At 45.0% G+C, this 22,773-nt stretch overlaps 1 protein-coding gene across 1 annotated transcript in view; it reads left to right on the top strand.

The window, feature by feature from the left end:
* Nucleotides 1–22,773, top strand: part of INTS8 (integrator complex subunit 8) — a 629,314-nt gene that overhangs the window by 131,669 nt on the left and 474,872 nt on the right. The window contains exons 11-12 of the mRNA XM_069220496.1: nucleotides 15,170–15,311; nucleotides 21,071–21,141. Of these exons, the coding sequence (XP_069076597.1) occupies nucleotides 15,170–15,311; nucleotides 21,071–21,141 (213 nt within the window). The remainder of the gene's footprint in view (nucleotides 1–15,169; nucleotides 15,312–21,070; nucleotides 21,142–22,773) is intronic.

Here is a 22,773-nt window from a genome sequence, read left to right as displayed (position 1 = left end):
AACAAGGCTTTAGACCTTTTCCATCTATGCACCCAGAATCAGGTACAGGTCCCGGTATTTACCAGAAAAGTTCCAGTGCTGTTTCAGGAAAGAGTTAACGGTGCACCTTGTTAAAGAATACTGCATCTCAGTGCAGGCACAGTACACTTCTGCCCGCAGAATCCAGCTACCTCCCCATCGCTCGTTGACTTTATAATTGCCTTGGGCGCCCCGTACAGCACTCTGCTGCCAAGCATACATTGACCCAGGAAGTGTTTCTTTCGCACCCATATTACAAAATTGTACCTAAAGCGTTTTAACTGCTGCAGTGTTTTTGTATTTCCAACAATCTAGAAACAGCTCTGACCACCCACACATACAGGGAGTGCAGAATTATTAGGCAAATGAGTATTTTGACCACATCATCCTCTTTATGCATGTTGTCTTACTCCAAGCTGTATAGGCTCGAAAGCCTACTACCAATTAAGCATATTAGGTGATGTGCATCTCTGTAATGAGAAGGGGTGTGGTCTAATGACATCAACACCCTATATCAGGTGTGCATAATTATTAGGCAACTTCCTTTCCTTTGGCAAAATGGGTCAAAAGAAGGACTTGACAGGCTCAGAAAAGTCAAAAATAGTGAGATATCTTGCAGAGGGATGCAGCACTCTTAAAATTGCAAAGCTTCTGAAGCGTGATCATCGAACAATCAAGCGTTTCATTCAAAATAGTCAACAGGGTCGCAAGAAGCGTGTGGAAAAACCAAGGTGCAAAATAACTGCCCATGAACTGAGAAAAGTCAAGCGTGCAGCTGCCACGATGCCACTTGCCACCAGTTTGGCCATATTTCAGAGCTGCAACATCACTGGAGTGCCCAAAAGCACAAGGTGTGCAATACTCAGAGACATGGCCAAGGTAAGAAAGGCTGAAAGACGACCACCACTGAACAAGACACACAAGCTGAAACGTCAAGACTGGGCCAAGAAATATCTCAAGACTGATTTTTCTAAGGTTTTATGGACTGATGAAATGAGAGTGAGTCTTGATGGGCCAGATGGATGGGCCCGTGGCTGGATTGGTAAAGGGCAGAGAGCTCCAGTCCGACTCAGACGCCAGCAAGGTGGAGGTGGAGTACTGGTTTGGGCTGGTGTCATCAAAGATGAGCTTGTGGGGCCTTTTCGGGTTGAGGAGGGAGTCAAGCTCAACTCCCAGTCCTACTGCCAGTTCCTGGAAGACACCTTCTTCAAGCAGTGGTACAGGAAGAAGTCTGCATCCTTCAAGAAAAACATGATTTTCATGCAGGACAATGCTCCATCACACGCGTCCAAGTACTCCACAGCGTGGCTGGCAAGAAAGGGTATAAAAGAAGGAAATCTAATGACATGGCCTCCTTGTTCACCTGATCTGAACCCCATTGAGAACCTGTGGTCCATCATCAAATGTGAGATTTACAAGGAGGGAAAACAGTACACCTCTCTGAACGGTGTCTGGGAGGCTGTGGTTGCTGCTGCATGCAATGTTGATGGTGAACAGATCAAAACACTGACAGAATCAATGGATGGCAGGCTTTTGAGTGTCCTTGCAAAGAAAGGTGGCTATATTGGTCACTGATTTGTTTTTGTTTTGTTTTTGAATGTCAGAAATGTATATTTGTGAATGTTGAGATGTTATATTGGTTTCACTGGTAATAATAAATAATTGAAATGGGTATATATTTGTTTTTTGTTAAGTTGCCTAATAATTATGCACAGTAATAGTCACCTGCACACACAGATATCCCCCTAACATAGCTAAAACTAAAAACAAACTAAAAACTACTTCCAAAAATATTCAGCTTTGATATTAATGAGCTTTTTGGGTTCATTGAGAACATGGTTGTTGTTCAATAATAAAATTAATCCTCAAAAATACAACTTGCCTAATAATTCTGCACTCCCTGTAATACAAACGATCTCTGATCCTGTAGCGCAAGGAACAAAACACATTGCATAATCATGTACTTGCAGTCTGCAGTCAATAATTGTTCAGAACATTGCATGCCCGCAGGTTTGTGAAATAAGAACCACCTGTTTTCTCCTCATATCACTCACTGTGTTTAAACATTATTTCTTTGGAAAAATCCCTCTCAGTGGTTGGCATGTGTCATGTTTATATTTTTTTTAGTTCTATTCTGGTGGAGAAAAACAATTAAACTGTAATTCAAACTGAGTTCTGTGAAATTACTTTGTACATCTGCATCACTTCACAGCCGGGTTTACCAGTTGAAACAGTGATAGGTAGGCGATTTATGACGATAAAATGACCTCAAGCAACCCACCCAAGCTGAATCTGATGCTGTGCGTTTTAATTTGTAAAACGTTTCTGAAGTCTTGTCTTATTTTGTATTATATGTCAAATATTTTGTCAGCAAATGGAGGGAGGTATTTTGTTAATAGTAACTGGAATCCGAGTTTTCTTTACATATATACTGTTTGTTCCGTTTGCAATACTGCAGAGATTGGAATCAAAAATGTTATATTGTATTGTAGCATTTAAATAATGCTTCATACCCTACTGCGGTGTGCGTACGTGCATTTTTAGATGCATAGCACGCTGTTCAAAACGCAAGTGTGTGATTGGCAAAGTGTTGTTGTGTTTGTGGTGATCGAACATGGTTCAGGAAACGTTTTAGTGCCATGTATGAGTGTCCAGAACGGTGCTCTTGTTTTAGGGCAGAACACCTACCAATGGGCACAATTTCATTGATTTCTTTTATACTTTAGGCACGGGAAAAGCGCTGTAATCTACCTGGATGCTCTGTCTTACATAAAGTCCATCTGCTGTGTGTGTGTTTGTGTGTGTGTGTGTGTGTGTGCGTGCCAAAAAAGTGGGAGAATCAGAAAAGGCACAGGAATCCATATGGTAAAATTCACAAGGCAGTAATTGATGCCAAATGGGTAAAACTGGGCAAGTATGTACGGGAACAGTAGCCATAGAGATTTTAAGGGCAGGGACTGCTACACAAGTATACTTTGCAAGCAACAAAAGAAGTAGATGAGTAATGAAAACTATTCCTAACTAATGTGTAAAAAAAAAAAGTTTCAATTCTATTAAGGACACGGAGATGAGGGTTATGCTTTTCTTTCTTCGCTTTTTATTATAGTTGCCATTTATCATTAAACAAACCATAAAAGTGAAAAACTACAAGTCCAGTGAACCCATAAGAATGGCTTCATCAACAGTCCAATCACAACACATATCAGTCTCCATAACAACCAATCAGGTTCCTCTCGATCTCCTATAGACCTTTCTCTATGTAAAGCTCCCCCTCTTTTGTCGCGCAAGCCTGCTTCAGAACTGTCCTAACTGGTCCTGTTTAGCTCTCTCCGATCCTTTGAACAAAGAAAGTATTCAAATTGGGCCTCTCCGAAAGCAAACATATTGCACCAGAATAACGTCAGTTGGAAAAACATATAAATACCATTAATAATTAATTTGAGCAATTCAAGACATTTTCTCATATTATATCCAAAACCGAAAATTCCTACCAGTGATTAGGTGTGTCCTCTAAAGAGAAAATCTCGCTGGGTGGGATAATCCTCGTCTCCGTATCCTTAACAGAATTGAAACTTTCCTACACATTAGTTAGGAAAAAATGTAATTCTATTTCAGGACCGAAGGCAAGGATTATGCTGGTTCAAAGCTTGCTCACCACGAAACTAGCCACATGCAGGACAGGCTTAAAGTAGAACCTCTTGATTGTGGAATCTGAGGACCAATCTGCTGCAGTTATGATGTCCTACAGGCATGCTCCTAGAGGAAAAATTCTGAGAGGCCATAGCTCCTCTAGCTGAATGCGCTCCAAAAGCTGTTAGTTCAACCCCAGCTTTCTGCATCAGTTGGCGCACCCACCAAGCAATAGTAGGGGAAGAGACCACCTTATGCAGTTTCCACAATGCAATAAGGAGTTGCCTCTCACCAGAAGGTCTGAACTTCTCAGATATCCCCTCATATGCCTTGAGGCTTTGTACGACGCATATCTTTAGGGAATCCTTAAAAGCAGGATATGACATAGTCCTGGTACTAGATTTTGTGTGTCTGGCAAAATACCAGACACAACACCATGGCCAGTTACGCTGAAAGCCCCTTCTGAGATAAGAGCCCTTTTGGTTGCCAGGATAAATACAGATTAAGCACCCAATTAACACCCCATAGCACTGAATAGCGCAGTGCTGGAGGGTATGACAGCCGAATCTCCTGAAGAAGGTGCCACACAAAAGGATATTCCCCCACAGGGGGGTCTGTCCACTGGAAAGTGACCTGCAGAGATTTCGTTGTTAATGGACCGATAAGCCAAACCTTCAGTTGCCAGACTCGCTAAGAAGTTGAGGATCTGGACAGTGTCAGCGACCACGGGATCCACACCCAATCACAGGCCCCTAGAGTTCCTCAGCCTGACTCGAAAGGCCTGGGACCTACCAGTGTCCCCCGTAATCCGCCAAGCCATCAGGTTTAGCGGATTACAGGTGGTGCAGAAGTTGATCCGGATTGAGAAGATGAGGAAACTGGGGGAGTAGGATTGGAGAATCCCAGGAATGTTCCAGAAGAACCAGAAACCAGACTTGAGATCTCCACGTCAGCGTAATCACTACTACGTCCACTCTTTGCGTATGGATCTGGGCTGACACCAAGTGATCATTGCGAACGGGGGGAATGCATAACCCTTTTCTGGGGACCAGTTTTGCATGAAGGCATCCGTTGGCTCCATTTATGGATCTGTCCTCCCAAGTGAAGAACTTTGGAAGCTGATGATCCAGCCGTGATGCAAACAGGTCCACTGTAAACAGACCCTATCTTTCTTGGAGGTGAGCAAAAACCTTGAGATGAAGCTTCCACAGACTGGAGTCCCAAAGTGCTGGCAGTGCCAGTCCACAACCTGATTTTTTCTGTCCTGGCAGGTAATCCGCTGTCACAGAGACCTGATGGTCTGGGCAGTATTGCCAAAAATTGGTTGCCATATCGGAGAGGACCTTGGAACTCGTGCCTCCCAGATGATTGATGTATCAGACTGCTGAGACATCCCAAAAATCGTTCTCCCATTCCATGCTTCCATGTGAGAAAGCCATCGGGGGATTTCCTTGTTTGCTTTGTCTGAGTTGGAGACCATTTGTGAGTATGTGAATCCTTTCCACAGATGGGAGGCTTTGAGTTGCTGAAGGGCTAGGTAATGTAGGGGACCTGGGAAGATAGCCTGAATGGAAGAGGAGAGAAGCCCAACCAGGCGGATGATCTGATGCAATGACGTGCAGGGTTTCGCCCGAGTTCTCAGTTTGTGTCTGATCTTTGTGATCTTTCAGGACTGAAGGCTCAGGGATGATGTGGTCAAGTCGATGACAAACCTCAAGAAGGTCGCTTTCTGGGAGCAAACCAGGTGGGACTGAATCATTGATCATGAAACCCAAGTTCTCCAGAAGGTCTTTCGCCATCTGTAACTGGAGCGACAGCTGCCGTGGGCACTGGTCCATGATAACCATGTTGTCCAGATATATATTGAGGTGCATCCCATGAGCATGAAGGTACTCTGTCTGTGGTGAGAACCTTGGGGCTGAGGAGAGCCCGAACAGAAGGCTGGCAAACTCAAACGCCTGTTGGTGCCAGACAAACTGAAGAAATCTTTGTGAGGAGGGAAGATTGGGACAGCAAGATAGGCATCCTTGTAGTCCACCGGTCGCAGCAGGGTGCACAGGAGGTGGATCCCTCCATTTTGAAATGGTGGTAAACCAACCATTTGTTGAACTCTTGCAGATTGATCATAGGGTGGCAACCACCATCGGCCTTGTCAACTAGAAAGAGGTTTCTGGCAAATATATGGGGATGGATGATCGCTAGCCAAATAGGGCCCTTTTACAACAGTGATTGAACCCTTGCGTCTATTAGCGTGGCTTCTTGGGAAGAGAATTGGATCGGCTAGGGGGCGGTTGTTTGGAAGGTCCCCAAGCTTCGAGTCCACCTTTATCAAGAGTGAGAGTCGACGCTCCATGGATAAAGTGCAGCTGGCGTTGCCTAGAAAGATAATCGCCCTCTGCGCCCATCTGGAAATCACTTAGGGTTTTATCAGGACACCCAGAGACTTGTCATGCTGTGCAATGTTGAGGATTTTGGTGATTGTGCTCACAACGTCCAAGAATTTGTCCTGGTACGCTCTACAGGACCAGTCAATACCTTTCTTGGGGTCCTTCATAAATTTAGCTGGGAAAATAGTCATTCTAGTATCAATGTCTGGTGTCAAGGTGACTTTGTCGGCCAAATCCAGAGGTGGGTATTCCGCCTGCAGCAGGTATGCACCTCTTTTTTATAGGGGCCTGGTGAGGTGGTTTGCCACATAGTGTGCCACTTTGTCGCCGGGGACCGACTTCGCTGATCGGGGGTGGTGTATTTTATCTGGATCCAGCATTTCGGATCCTGTCTTCACAGTGGGATCAGATTGGGAGGGAAGGTCGCCAGGGCCTGGGCGATCTCACCTCTTCGTCCAAGGAGAGAGTTCTGATCCGGAGAGAGGGGAGGAGGGGCTGCAGCGGTTCTGCTGGGTCAAAAGGAGGCAAACCCAAGGGGTTCTGGGCCATAAATGTCTGTTTCAGGTGGGTGAACGCATCAAGATCCACACCCTCCTGGCAGGGGTGCATTTCCGGAGCTGGTTCCAAATCTTGCAGGGCTGGGGCTGCTGAAAAGGGACCCAGAGCTTCCTGTCCCGCCTGGGTTCACGTGGCGCGTTCACACACAGTTATTTGAGCAAGATGTTCCTCCAAGGACTCATCAACTACCCTGTAAATGGAGGCATCAACTGCTTCATAGAAGTTGTCTACCCAAGGGTAGGGCATTCGAGGGGCCTCATACATGTCACTTTGAACCGTTTGCTCGGTTAGTGCAGGGAGGGTGCTGAGGAATGTGGGCCACCATAAGTCGTCCCAAGCTGAGGTGGCATTTCCGAAAATGATGAGCTCCGTGTTGTCGCAGCTTTCTCTCATCCAGGTGGCGATGGCTTCCATTCCTGAGTGAAAGTTCCTTTTGGCCGTGTCCGGGTCTTCAGTGAGGGAAATGATGAGTTGTGTGTCATCAGCATATGACACGATGTTCATACCGTGGCTTCTGACAATGGCAGCAAGAGGGGCCATGTATATGTTGAACAGCGTGGGACTCGGTGAGGATCCTTTGGGGACTCCACAGTTGACTCCTGTTGGTCAGGAAGTGTAGGGCGGGAGTCTGACCCTCTGTGTCCTCCTGGAGAGGAAGGAGTGGATCCATTCCAGGGCTCTTCTGCGGATTCCTATGTCGTGGAGTCTGGTGCCTAGAGTGCTGTGGGAGACCATGTCGAAAGCTGCTGAGAGGTCGAGGAGTATGAGTGCTGCAGTGTGGCCACAGTCTAGAAATAATCGAATGTCGTCGGTGGCTGCCAGGAGTGTTGTCCCCATGCTGTGATTGCTGCGGAAGCCGGACTGGGAGCTGTCCAGGGAGTTGTTGACGTCGATTAAATGCCGTAGTTGTGTGTTGATTGCTTTCTCTAGTACTTTGGTGGGGTAAGGTAGCAGCAAGATTGGCTGGAAATTCTTTAGTTCTGATGGGTCGGCCGAAGGTTTGTTCAGGAGAGGGCGTATTTTGGCGTGGAAGTCCTCGGGGAAGGTGCCCGTGCTGATGGAGCAGTTAATTGTGTTACGCAGCTCAGGGGCGATGGATGTGCTGGCCCTGATGTATATGTGGTGCGGGCAGGAGTCCTAGAGGGCTCCGGAGTGGGTGTTGTTCATGGTGTTGACTGTTTCCTCTGTGGTGAGCGTGGACCAGCTGTGGATGGTCTGGGTGGGGTCTGGGGGAGGTGCGGGGGGGAGGTCACAGGTTCCGGTGCCAGGATTTTCCTGGAGGAAGCTGTCGAAGATGTCCTGGATCTTGTGGTGAAAAATGGAGGCAAGTTTGTCGTAGAGGTCCTGTGACGGGGGGATGCTGGTGGCTTCGGAGTGGGGGATCTGTGAACTCCCAGAGTGCGTCCTTCCTTGTGTTATTGATTTTTCATCAGTGGGCGGCGGATGCGGCTCTGAATGAGGTAAGATCATCACTGGATTGGTTGTTCCTCCATTTTTCTCTAAACGTCTGCGGGTACACTTTGATTCTTGGAGTTCGGTGGTAAACCAACTGGCTTCCCTAGGTACGCGTTTGGCCGATGTCAGCCGGAGAGGGGCTAGACAGTCTGCGCATTCGGTGATCCATGCTTTGAGATTGCGCGCTGCTGTGTTGACGTCGTCAGAGGGGAGAGGGAGGGATTTGGCGAGCGATGAGGTGATTGCTCGTTGGTGATTATGTTCCATTTCCTGTGGGGGTCCTGGAGGTGCTGGTGTGGCTGCTGGGTGCAGCGATTGTGAAGAGTATGCAGCGGTGGTCAGTCCAGTCTGGGGTGGAGATGGTCTCGATGGTGGTCTGGTTACTTGAGGTGAAGTATGGGTCCAGTGTGTGTCCTGCAATGTGTGTATGTGTATGTGGAGACCAGCTGTCTGAGGCTGAGAATGGCGAGGTTGTTGGGTAGAGCGGTGGTGTTTGGGTCGGTGCGGTCCTCGAGGTGGAAGTTCAGGTCGTCGAGGAGGAGGTAGTCGACTGACACCAGGGCCTGCAAGGTAGCGATGTCTATGATGCCGTCTATGAAAGCTGGGCGGGGCTGGGTGGCCTATACACCAGGGTGCCACGGATGGAGGAGGTGTAGTTGGAGTGGACCAGGAAGTGAAGGTGTTCCATGGTGGTGCAGTGTTCTTCTTGGATGGCCTTGACGCCTAGTGAGGACTTGTGTACGATGGCGAGTCCTCCGCCAGGGCAGAAGGGCCGGTCCCTCCTTAGGATGCTGTAACCATTGGGAATGGTGATGTCTGGACCTGAGGTGAGGTTGGTCCAGGTCTCGATGAGGAAGGCAATGTCCAGTTCAGGTGGTGTCGATCAGCTCTCAGAGTTTGCGGCGTGTTTGTGGAGGGAGCGGATGTTGAAGAGCAGGCAGTTAATGGGGGGTGAACTAAGTATATGCAGCCACAGGCAGCGCTATATACCCCTTGCTAGGACGAAGTGGGCAGTCGGGTAGCTGCAGATAGCTGACTGGGGTTTCCAGTCAAGGGTTTCAGGGTGGGAAGAGTCTCACAGCATATGGGTCCAAGCCCGGGAACACTTAACCCCCGGTCCCAGAATCAATAGGGAATAACTATGTCTGGGAGACCCCAGGGTGTGTTAATTGAACACTCAGTACCAACCCACACAAGGGTGTCAATTTGAGCAACTCTTTGTTTTAAAATACAGACCCAGAACTTGCTGGGGCATCACTCTCCATGGAAGGCTCCAGGACGGCAGCTACTGGTGCGCGATTCCTGTTCTGACTGAGGTGAAACTGACAGGAATCACGCTATAGCCGGAGCCGACTGGCTGTGAGTGCCACCAAGCTGGCGGAAGACTGCACTGTGGCGCATAGCCACACCAAAGCTGCAGCCACGGAGGAGCGCTAAACGTGTTCCCGCGACTGTAAGACTCTCAGGCTGCGCACAGTTCACTATTATGGCAAACACCAGTACAACAATATGAACATCATTAGTAACCCAACACTCGCAGAATAGAGGCAAAAAACTTGATTTATCTGGGAGCGAGCAGTGAAGAAAGAGGAGGACTTTACACAGAGAAAGGACTATAGGAGACCGGGAGGAACCTGATTGGCCTATATGGAGACTGATATGTGTTGTGATTGGCCTGTTGATGGAGCCATTCCCATGGGTTCATGGGACTTGTAGTTTCTTGCTTTTAGGGTTGAAAACGTTTGTTTAATGATAAAGGCTGCTGTAATCAAAAGCTTAATCCTCACCTCCAGTCCTGAAATAGAATCAAGTTTGGCACTATGAGCAGGAGCTACACAGTAGTTAAGGCCTAGATTCCCCCTACATCTGTTAGGGCAAAGAAGGCTCCCCAGTTGGAGCAGCCCTATGGCTCAGTAGCGTGACTGTTATCCTTCCATGTATATAAATTGACATACGTATTCAGCTAAAGGTGATAGGGGTACTTTTTCCTGTTTCATAGGAGTTCTACACATCCGCTCTGCTGTGAGAAATTATGTGGGGGCAAAGGCCTCACCTGTAGAAGATATTTGTAGGTAAAGCAATCTCCATCCATCATTGCACACAACTCGCTGTTTCTGCGCAGAACTCAAATGCTTAGGTGGCAAAGCCTTTCACTAATCTTAATTTGGACATGGCGGTGCAGTCTTCTGTCAGATTCTGCCACCACCCAAGATGCTCACCTTCCTGTTTTTCCGTCACTGATACTGTTTACATGTTGAAACTAATTCTGTGGTACCATTTTAAACTTCACTCAAAACTGCTGAAAATCTTAAATCTTTCCTCTGTGACTTATACAGATCTGGCTGAGATGGAATGAAGTTTGGCGGGGAGGAAAAGAGGCCTAAATAGGTGCAAAGGTGACATTTCACCCATGACAACTTTATGACTACAGTGATATCTCCCCCACTCCTCCCATGTAACATTATTTCCTGAAATTTCATGGGCCCAAGACAAATACATCATGAGAAAGGGCGATCCAGCTCTTTGCATGCTATATATGTTTATATGTCATTTGTGTCCTGACTAAATTAGCAGTTAGGTTGGCAAAGAATAAAGATTGACGTTATAGGGGGTATTGAATTGATTCAGTCCTAAAGAAAGCACCCTTTGGTCTGTTGCTTAGGGCTGAGACATGTTGACAGTTATGTATGATGTAGCATTAATATCTCCACAGGCACCCCTCCTTTCACCTTTTTTTAAATCACACCAGGAACACCAATATTAAAGGGATAACTAGGTGTTCCGAGGAATTCCAAAGTGCTCCCTTGGATATGGTTGAGCCCATCCTTGTTTTTAGGGAACAGGATGAGGGCCAATGATGAAGCATAACACATATAAGGTGTATGAGGCTCTAATAAACAAACAAAAAAGGATTGTGGACTTGTGACAACTAACCCTGCCCCCCCTTTTTTTTTTTTTTTTTTTTTTTTTTTTAGAATACTTTGTTGTGTTATTTGTTGAGGTGGAATTAAACCATTACCCCAAAAAAGACAGGCCTTAGACAACCACTGTATCCTAACTGTATAAATACTGTCCAAAGAAAGTGGTGTGTGCCACGCTATGATCATTTACAGGGCCAGTACCCCCATTACTCATGCTTTTCTGGCCACATACAGGTCTGTGGTAAATAACCTTTGAATTTTAGACATTGACTCCTGGTCAAGAAATTAGATTGCATGGTCTCATATTGTTTCTCTGTACATGATTCTGCTTGACTGATGCATTTGCTCCAGGCTTTATTATATGCATGAATTACAGGTTAGCATGCAGAGAGCAAAATGTCACAGCAGTATACAATGGCTTCATCCAGATTGTTGGGAGCCTCGCACTTGCCAACCAAGAGTCAGACAGTTACTCACTCACCCAACAGCCACACACCTCAGACTGCTGTTTAAAGCTGGTATGATTCAGGACTGATCAATAGCTTGATGCCTGGAAATATTCTAGAAGTTTTGTATCAGTTTTACATTATTTGCTCCAGCCTTTCATCAAAATCAGGACATAGCCACCATCCGTTCAAAATAGCTGAAGGAAAAATGGCTTGAATCCATTCCTGGCAATCGTAGCTTACAAGAGACTCAGGATAAAGCTTTTAGCATCAGAATAACTTTGCCTTACAAGCTGAAGTAAAACCTTTAGTGGCAGAATACGTTTCACCCTGCAAGTCAGGATAAAGCCTGCATCCGCAAAATACTTTTAAAGCTCCAAGAAGGAATTCAACCTGTAGCAGCAGAATACCTTTTAATACGTGAGCCAGGTTAAAGCTTTTAGCAGTGAGATCCATTTTGACTTTGTGGCCAAGTACAACCCCATCTTCACTTGACTTCTAGGGGCAGAGAGGAAAGCAGTCAAGTGCATGCTATGTAGGTGATGTGGCAGTGCTTGTGCTCAGAGCTCAACAGTCAACCAACAGTCCCAATAAGGTGAATGTCCAGCACAGTGTTTGTTTTTGTAAGAAAGAAAGTACTTTAATCACACAGTTGTACACAAAACAACAAACTCCAGTAGTCATATACTTAACTATTTTCTCCCTAACTATCCCCTCCCAAGGCTCTGCCCGAGTGCTGGGTCCCTTAACTGTAAGGGCAATTAAGTATATCGTCGAGTAGACTCAGATGTGGGCTCCATCTCTCACGTTTCACACACTGCACCCAGACTGTATTTTCTAACCCAAAATGGCTAGAACAGTATCCCAAGTTCTTTTGGCTACCTCCTTGTGCTTCGAGAGGGTTCTCCCTCAGGCTTGTGGGAAGTCACAGAGAAGCGCCACATGTGGATGCATGTCTGCCAGTCATCTTCTTGCCTTTGCTGCACCATGTCCCTTGAGGTTGGTCGTAGCCTGGATGCCAATGGTCCCAGCTGCGGGTGTAGCCTGTATCTTGGTGATTGGAAGTCATGAAGTTTAGTGGTCCTAAATGGATTGCAAGTAGGTGCAGTCCCTAGGGGGTCCTCTCTAGTTGGCAGTTGTAGCCCATGTTCAGGCCGATTGTTTTGCAGCTGCAGCCACAACTTGGTCTCAGTAACTCTGCAGCTGCAACCCTCTCAGGCCTTCAAAAAATCATAGTTGTAGCCCTGAATGGGCCTTCAATAATCACATCATTGGAGCCCCAACTGGCCTTTAGCAGTTGCACTATTATGGAAGTCAAGGACATGGTGGACCTCACTCTTTCCTGGGCAGCCTCTCTTCCTGAAGGGAAGGCAGGTTCCTTCCCTCCCTCAGCAGGCATATAGGCGATGTGTGCTTTTTAGGACAGGTACAGAGCTCCGGAAACCCAGAGTTCAGATAATATGCTCTTACCTCAGGAGGACTGACTGTGAGACAGACAACAGATCTTGTTCCACAGCAGTACTTTCAGTATTCAGTGGCACACTCTTTGTTCGTAGAGAACCTTTTACTGTAATGAAGTGGGTTGGTTTGGGTCCTACTTTTATATACAGCTTCCAGACAGAGGATGGATATCCACTGTCTCAATCTGTTGAACCAGTTTCACATGGTCATTCTTTGAAGTGTCCTTCCCAAGTTGTTCTCCTTGTTTAAAGTGTGGTTTCACATATGAGGTAGCACAGGCGCTGTCTCCATTCTGGAGAAATCACAATAGAGCCACTAAGAGAAATGAGGTTTCTGCAACTGGCTACCATCAGCCCTTCTGAAGGCATAATCCGAGAAGACTAAAGGACAGACCTCTCCTACAGATTTCCTCACCTTTCACAATAGAGCCTGTAGTCTGGCCCCTACCACCCACCAAATGGCAGTGCTTAGGAAGACTGATCAGCTCCCTCTAACCAAAAGGCCTTTTATAATATTTATAAGAGTCCTGTCTAGCCGCACCTCACTTCATTGTCTGAGTTTGTGCTTCCAGATGCAGAAATGTAAGAAGTACACTTCCACTGCCTAGGAACACAGTCCTCAAACTCTCTCTTGTGGCAGGCAGGGTCAGAAGTATTCACAGTGGATCCCACTGGCCTCTATACTCTGGTTGATTTACAGACTGCATGTTCTACAATGGGTACATGCACAACTGTGCTTAACACACACTCTGATTTGGTCTGGGAAAGTGCATAATAGCAAAAGTTTACACAGGTGGGCCAGTAGGCTTCAACCTGAGTGACCCAGATAAAAAGGTCTGGTCACACTGAGTTATTTTACCAATGGTCTGCCCAAAACATGACCACCAGGTCGGAGGTAAGAACACGCCCTCTTAAAGTCATGTACAAGCCTTGGCCTCTGCGTGCATGTTTAGATTAGCTTGACTCCAAGGCCAAAATGAAGTCCGGGTACCGTACACAAAGTTGTAACCCAGGATATTGGAAAACTTCTCTGTACCGAGCAGGGGTCTTTCCCTCCTAGCAATATCAATAAAGCACAATTGCAAAATATATTTTTAAAATGTCATCACATGTACTTTAACCTATCACAAATGTAGCCTGGAAATATTTTTTTTTTAAAACATAAAAACCTTAGGCTCACATTGCAAAGGTGCAGGAAACTGTTGCCCTGGCAGCATTATTGATCACTGAACTCTGTATTTCAGGATCTCTGCACCAAGCTATTTAGCTTCTTACTAAAAAATGTTTTATGATACACAGTGCCATTCAGGAGGCTGACAAGACAATTGCCATGCACAACGTGCAACACACTAGTCACCTTTCATACTACTGTATCTTTAAGTCCGGTTTCCAGATTTAGCAAAATTTAGATTACAATTGTAGCATCTCTCTTGGGAGGCCTTACATGTTTGCAAGCTGTGAGATATAAACTTTCAAGCCAAATTGACTAATATCGCGGAGTCTTGGTGGTGATGATATTGACAGCAACAGTATTAACATTTACACAGTGTGACATTTTAGTTTTTTCGTGTTTTTGAGTTATTTCCCAAAGTTAGCCGGGTCAGAACCAAGCTGAGTCACCTGTCCCAACCACTTCAAACTGTCAATTGTTTCACGATCCTCTCCCAAATGAACATGAACTCAGTGTGAGAATTGGACTTAAGCTTTTATATTTGGGCCCGGTGCAGAATGAATCTCCAGCACACATTCCCTGCCAGCTATCATTGTCCTCCAGTAGGCCCAGATATTTATCCACAATCCTGATGCCATGGAATAAACAACTTGCAACCATATCTAGAATTACATCAGAATTATATCTGCCTTTAAAGTTCGCTCCTGGTACACATGACAACTGACCTGTTGGCATTCTGCGAGGTACTGAAAATTCATCTGTATTACCGCAGGGAGTCCACCAAAATAAAAACAACACCTCCAAAAAAAAAAAAAATGGATGACTACCAGTTTAATGTTGTACCTGTAAGGAGATGAACAAGACACTAGGAGTTGCCCACACTTAAGAGCTGAGCGGTTCTGTCTCCTTCTCACATTCTGTTGCTAACATTGAGCTAGTGACAGAAGGCAGTTTATTCAACAATTCTATTGTAGTTTGCTCCGTGCTCCTATTTAAGAACTTTATGGTGTCATTTCATATTGCCAATCAGTTGTTTTTGCAAAGAAAGTGAATGTATTGGTATTCACGAACAGTAATGTTTATGTAGGCAATTAAACTGTTTAAATATATCCATCTTCCATAGGGGTGATTCTTTGGCAGACGTTTGTTTTAAAGTCTGTGCCTGCAACACTGTTCGTGATATCCTTCGGGGTCGACCTATAAGTGTCCAGTTCAACCAGTTGTTTCTTAAACCAAACAAAGAGAAAATCGATTTTCTCCTTGAGGTAAGGAAGATTGTTTCAGAATTTAATTTATCAGTGATTATAATGTATACCATGGCCCTGCTATAGATTGTGCCTTTTAATTAGATTGATGCATATTAAAACAAATTGTACTGGTACTCATCCACTTTAAAAATTCACCATGGATTGGAAAGCTTTGTAAAGCAAGACTACTTTACCTATATAGTAGGTGGTTAATTTCCAGTTAGACCTAAATCAAGACATGTTTCCTGGGTGTTGGGAGAAGGTGCATATTAAGGAACTCCTCGGAGGTAAGAACATAAAGTGAATTAGTATATTATTTCAGCATACTTTTTAAAAATCCAAGACAAATTAAAAAAATTTCTTTTTAAGAATTAGTAACTCTTCAACAATCATAAATCTTTCCCAAAGTGGTGGTGGTGGTGTCAAAAAATGAGTCCACCCCATTGCTGATAAGACCTTCACTGAACAAAATAACTGCCAGTGTCTTACTCAATTTTGAGGCATCCATAATTTATTAAAGGGCGATGTTTTAGCTTTTAGTAATTTTGTTCAATCATAACAGGCGTGTAGACACACTTTTTAGAAAAAATTGTTGCAAGTTATTGACATAGATGGGAGTTGAGAAGTAGCGTAATGAACGTAAATTGGTTTAAAAGAAATAGCTAAGTAAATACAATTAGCGACCTCCCCTTGTGTGTATTGCTCTATCCTTTCTTAAACATGCTCTTCGCATAGAGCATTTCAAATAAGAAAACTACCTACATATTATTTTAATCTGGATACTTCTAACCGCTGAATCCTGATGTTTAGAATATCCCAGGAACCAGACTGGATCAGAAAACTCTCCCAGCAGTAGCTCATACACGCTGCCACGTGGTATGGTGGTAGCCTCACAAGATACAGAGTAAAGCCACGTAATGCCCCACCCCTGCTCGCTGACAAAAGTTCCTTTTATTTCCACATCCTACAACATTACCCAGAGTTCTGAATAAATTTTCAGTAATCTAGGAAAAATTTACCCCTCTCCACACACACAAACCCTGCCCTGACAAGGCTACAGGATTCAAGGTGTGCCATGACTGCAGGAAATAGAAGTCCGTCGCAAACCCTCACAACATATCTTTGGTGCCTTGGCTCTTGTCAGCGATTCAGTACCACATGAAATCTTGCTCCCATTCCAAGTCTTTAGGTAAGTCAACGTCAAAAACTCAATAGATGCAAAAAAAACAAGCAGGATTTGACAACCCTGCCACGTGAAATGAAGCAGAAAGTCACAAGGGTGACATTCAAAGCCCCCCCCCCCCCACCTCTAGGGCCTTATGACACCATTCTGGTTCCACAGTTGGTACTGCTGGAACTCGAATTCACTTAAGCCATCATCAATGCTGCATCAGGTTGAGGCCTTTAGCAATAGTTGCATATCTGTAAGACACTAGTACCCCCCCCCTCTGGAGTGCCTTCGGATCTCTTGGAGCTGCATGATCCTCCTGTTGAAATTACACATGCAGCCCCTCCCACGATGCCCACTGTTCCATGGTACTCACTTCTGTGCCCATATCTGCAGTCATGCAGACAACCACTCTGGGTCCAAGATCCACACCAGTCCCTTATGTGTTGGTGCTGCCACCTACTCTGCTGGTATCTGTGTTGTATCCAGTTCTGGTATAGATCTCAGAGAGCAGACTGACTTTGGCACACACTGTGCCTTTGTCATCCTAAGAAAATATCAATGCACAACCCATAATGATTGATCAAGATTCTCTGCATCTTCCTTATTGCTAGCAGCTGGGTGCTCTGTTAGAGTCCAACCCTGATGCGATCCAGGGCCTGCAACAAGCTACTCATAATCGGGATATAGAGGAGTCGGGCAATTTACTCTCCCCTCACTATACATATAAAGGACTTTACTTAGATTTGCAGGGTGTACGTGGGGTAGATACCTCTCCAGAAAAAAAGCCTTACTTGCCACCTGATTATCCAGTGTAAGAAAGCATCTCTTTCACCGTGGTAGTGATGCTTTTGACAAAAATGTGTGTTCTTCCTTCAGCCTGACGCTGCTTTCTCTGAAGAAGTGTTGCTTCAAGGCTGGTATACCTATGCATTGAGGGACATGACCCACTACATTTTGCTTCCCGTTTCAGATGACCTTCTGGTCTCCTTTGCTCAAATGATCCTGGATGCAGCAAAATATGTATTGTGAGCTGACTGTGACACTACTAACTGCATATGATGTGCTGTCTGCAGGAATGTAGTGCTTAGACTACACGCATACATGCAAGTGACTGGATGTTCTTTGTTGCCCAAGCATCCCTCCTGGACATGCCCTTTGAAGGCTCTAGGCTTTTCATGGACAAGGCTGATTTGGCACTGGATCGATCCAAAGATAGTTGCATCACAGCAACGTCCCTCTATAGGCAGAAATGCAGCTTCTCTTGTTTCTCCAGGACAGCTTTTCGTGAGCTATTTCTACCAAATTTTCAACGATGTGCAAGGGATGTCACCCCATAAGACTCCAGAATTTAAGCCCTGTAAGGACTGTTGCAAACAGATATCTGTGACAAATCCCCACCAGATTTGCCTGTATTGTCTGGGGCTAGGCTGCAACTCCAAGTTCTGCAGGCACTATGCGTCGATGAACCCGAAAGCTATTAGGGAATGATAAGCATAACTTTACATTGTCAAGCACAAGAAGATACAGCTCCTGGACCACTCCAAGTCAAAAACTCCTGAAGTCGACGGAGCCGCTCTCTGGGCCAGCCTTCGTCGCACTCCAAATCCTCAAGTAATCATAAGAAACATGGCAAGACGAAACAGAGTTCCGCTCCTTCATGCTATTCCTTCTCCCCTGATAAAGCAAGTGGGCAGAACCAATGGTCTTGTACCTGCTGCTGCAGTGGGCCAACTTCAGAGACGATCCCACACCTGATTCCGACACAACCCAAATTTCTCGGGCCTTCAGCTATGCTGCACTAAAACAAAGAGTTTCACTGAGCCACACATATGACAGTATGAGTACTTCCAAATTGCCTATGGGCTACACACCTCCCCAGATCAGCCCTTTTCTCCCCTCCTGGCCAAGCCATGGAAAAATCTGCGTCGTACACCATGGTTATGTGTAGGGCAACTGAGGTGATTGATCTTCAGTTTCCAGCTATGGAAGTGAAAACCAACACCCTGATGAAAGTCCTGTTGCCTAGACAAACTGCTCCAGAGCCTCTCCTACCTTTTAATGAGGCCTTGACAGATACTCTACTACAGGCTTGGGCTAAGCGTTGTACTGCCCCTCGGGTTAGGTGGTAGATTGCCAGGTGACATTACCCTGTCTAGGCTACGTCACCTTTTTGTTGCAGTAGCATTCTCCAGAAAACCTTGCGGTGCAAACCTCCACCAACCTGACCAACCTCAACAATTTTCCTGCCAGCCCCCTTGACAGGGAGTCAAGGCTCATGCAGACGTTCCGTAAATGCTTCTTCAAAGAAGCCAGGTTGTCTCTTCAATCCATTAATGCTTTCTAGGCTGCTATGCTCATGCCCAGGTGTTCCTGAAGATCTTCAGGATGGTCATGTTGTGACCAGTTTCACATTTTATTGTGGCTTGTACACCATCGAGTTCGTCTGTTAAGTGGATTTGTGCGGTGCTCTAATCACCTGTGAAGGTATCCAGGCACGTGAGCAGATGTGTAGGCGATCTGCCCCGCAGAGTTAGTCGAAGAGCCAAGCCTTCAGCTTCCTGCGGAATTCAAGAAGTGAGCAGGAGGCTCTGAGGTGGTCATGGAGGTAGTTTCTAGAAATTGGGTGCAATGTAGGAAAATGAGTGACCTACAGTTCTTCTTTTCAGCATGAGCGGTGCAAGTGAAAGTGTGGCAGATTGTAGGTGTCTGGCTCGTTATAGCATATGGGGCTGTTCTGTTTGTCCATTGTTGTGAAGTGCTTTGTATGCCTTTGTGAGGAGTTTTAATTGGCTGCGTCTTTGTATAGAGAGCCAGTAGAGCTATTTGAGATCTGTTGAAATGTGGATGCTATGTGTGAGGTTGAGGATGAGTCTTCTGCTGTGATCTGGAATGTCTGGTATCTTTGTAGGAGCTGTTTGGAGATCCATCATAGAGTGCATTGCCGTAATCGAGTCTGCTTGTAATGATTACTTGTGTGATAGTACATTTGGTGTTCTGGGGCAACCATTTAAAGCGTAGGATGTGGAAGCAGGAGGCGCTAACTGCGTTGACTTGTCCTGTTATGTCAAGTTTATCATCCTGGATGACTCCTAGGTTTCTGGAGTGGTCTGTGGATTTCGGTGTTGGTTTTAGCTCCTAGGCCAGCAGGTAGAGTTCTATGGAGAGTTCTTGTTTCTGAAGACCAGTACTTGCATCTTGCCGGAGTTGAGCTTCAGGCTGTTGGTTCTCATCCCTTCTTCTACCTTGATCATGCAATTGGTGAAGTTGCTTCTGGTGGTGGTTGTCTTGCCAGTCGGGAATAAGATGAGTTGGTTGTCTTCAGTGCAGGATATGATGGCTATGCCTTGAGATCAGATGATGTTAGTAAGGGAATTTTATGTAGATGTTGAACGGGGGACTGAGAGAGGATCCCTGAGGGAATTTGCAGATCAGGTTCTTGGATTCCAGTGTGTAGGGTGGTATTCTAACTCACTGTTCTTCCCGTGAGGAAGGAGCCTATCCAGTTGAAGGCCAGTTCTTGGATGCCGATGTTGTGGGCTGTTCTGACGAGTGTGTGGTGAGAGACTGTGTCAAAGGCTAAGGAGAGATCAAGCAGGATGAGTGCTGCGGTCTCTCCTCGAACCAGTATGTTTTGTATGCCGTCTGTGGATGAAGTGAGTGCAGTTTTGGTGCTATGGTTACTTCTGAATCCGGATTGGGTTCAGAATGTAGTGTAGTTCCAGGTGGATGGTGAGTTGTTTGTTAATGGTTTTTTCCTGTCTGGGTAGGGGAGCAGTGAGATTGGATGGAAGTTGCTCAGTTCGTTTGAGTCGGCCGATCATTTATAGGTCGAGATTAGCAGCATGGAAGCACTGCTCTCCCGACATGTTGTAATCTACTTTGTGGACTTTAACCAGCCCCATCTCACACCCCTCACTTTCATTCATTCCACGGCCCGCCTTTCAAAATTCCCTTGATTTCCTAGGTAAATGCCCTATATTTGTCTTTCCTTGAGGCTGTTTTGTTATGCCTTTCAGACTGCCCCTATTATATGGAATTTTGCACGATCGGCCACATACTTTAGTGTGGGCACACTACTTTTTTTCAAATGTCTTTCTTTCGTGCTCCATGGCTGATCTCCCAGATTTTATTGAAGTTGCGCGCACTGATGCGTTGTTTGAAATTGAACGAAACTGAGATGATCTGCCCCTAAAAGTTAAGTGACAAATTCAAATAGGCTTGGCTCTCCAGATACAGGACAGCAGGCTACCTCGTCCTAGTCCACACTGCCTTGTCCTTCCTGAAGGGCAAAGGCAAGCTTCATCAGAAAATTCTTGAAAAACAATCTGTTCAAACAAACTGTTTTTGTATCAACAAAATGGCAAACATCTTTTTCTTTTCCAGAACAACTGAAATGAAAAATGAAAATGCACTAACCAGTTCTGTGCTTTATGGCTCTTCAACACCAACCTGAACTTCTGTCTTTGATCCCATTGATTTTGATAAATAAGCCTTGCAAGAAATTAAAGAACATTGAAGAAAAGAGAAATGTGAAATAATGTGATGAATCTGTGAAAATAATAAATAAGACCTAATTATTTTACGTGGTTTAATTCCTGACATCTAGGTATGTTCCAGGTCATTAAGGTTGGAACAAGCCTCCGATTCTTTGAAACAGACCATGGCAGCTTTTCTGAAGTAAGCACCTGATTTAGCTTCATCTTTAAAGCTCTGAATTGCCTCATGTTTACATAAACAAATCTTGGTTGTTTTCCAAATTGACAAAAATGTGAGAAATTCATGTTGGTAGTGATAATTTCTCAGCACTTTCCTCACCATGCCATATCATTCTTTTTTACATTGAAAGTACGGTAAGTCTGGAAATAGAGGACCAACCAAAAACAACTTTTATTTTGTTTCTGTCACTAACTAAAAAACTTTTGTTACTTTAACATCTTTCATTATCATTTATCCAGTTTTGCTTTATCTCAAAGTAATGACTTATTACTCTGGAAATCCCATTCTACCAGTGTGTCTCTTTCTTGTGAACGTTCTTAATTCTCTGAGGAGGATGTACACATTAGCCAGGCTCACTGGTTTCAAAACCAATATCCCACCATTTTTTCTTTCCTTCCATGTCCTACGGTCGAATCTCCCATCTTATGCAGCCCACAGTTTGACCACCAAGGTTAGCATAAATTCATCAGAAAAGAAGAGGAGAAATGAGTGCAAGAATTATGACTGTGAATAGGTTTACCAACAAGTAATCATGTTACTACAGCCTTGCCTTATCTCTCATCACAGTCCTTACTTTTAGATGACCTAGCAAACACCGAATCAGGCTATCAAAAACTTATTGCAGAGTCAGTTGTATTGCTAATTCCAGTTTTTTTTGTGCATAGTATCAATATGAAATCAACAGCTGTTGACGCAAAAAAAGGAATAGCCAAACTCTAACTGTAATCCATACTGGAGAACAAATGTACTCCGAGAAGCATCAGTTGGTGAAACCTTCCTCCTCACACACCTACCAAGGTATCTGTTTTACCTTTAGGTTGTATCAGGTGGTTCCAATAATGTGAACTCCTGGACCATTGTTGCATACGTCATTAAAACTAGACTCAACTGCTTGGGGATGAAGTGGATGGGCTCAGGGAGCACCAAAAATAAACCATCTTTTCAGGATGGTGGGTGCCATGCCTGAGTTTTATCTTTACCCATGTGTCCAAGTACAATAGTTTTATAGCATTTAAAATGTTGGGGGGTAGCCCCCATAGCTGTAGTTTTGTCCATAGGTTACTATGGGATACACAATCAAATGCTGCTTTAAAGTCAACAAAGTACATAAATAGTGGAATCCCGGTTTCCTTTGCCCTATCGATGGTCACACCCAGAGCCAGGAGGTTCGTTATTGTCCCTTGGTTTTTGACAAAGCCAGTTTGATTTATTGGAAGCTTACCATTTTCCGATGCCCATGATTCATTGTGCTGCAACACGTATGTAGAGAAGTATTTAAGATCCACATCTAGGAGGGAGATTAGTCTATAGTTATTTGGGGAGGCGTCCATTCCCCATTTTTTATTGGGTGGATTATTGAGCCCTTCCAACTTGCCGGAGCTTTTCCAGTTGACAAAACATAGTTAAATTATGCTGCCAGAAACACTGCCCATCTTTTCGTTGGTTCTTTGAATATTGCTTCTGGTAAACCATTTGTGCCAGGCGCACAATCTGATCTGGAATTCCCAATGATTTTTGTTATCTATGAACGGTGACCTACAGAGTATTCATGTCATCTTTCTCCCATTGAGTTTGCATTTGTCTTCCAGTGTT

The sequence above is a fragment of the Pleurodeles waltl genome, chromosome 2_2 (assembly GCF_031143425.1).
Source record: "Pleurodeles waltl isolate 20211129_DDA chromosome 2_2, aPleWal1.hap1.20221129, whole genome shotgun sequence".
Classification (NCBI taxonomy): domain Eukaryota; kingdom Metazoa; phylum Chordata; class Amphibia; order Caudata; family Salamandridae; genus Pleurodeles; species Pleurodeles waltl.
This window is presented reverse-complemented; position numbering and strand designations above follow the sequence as displayed.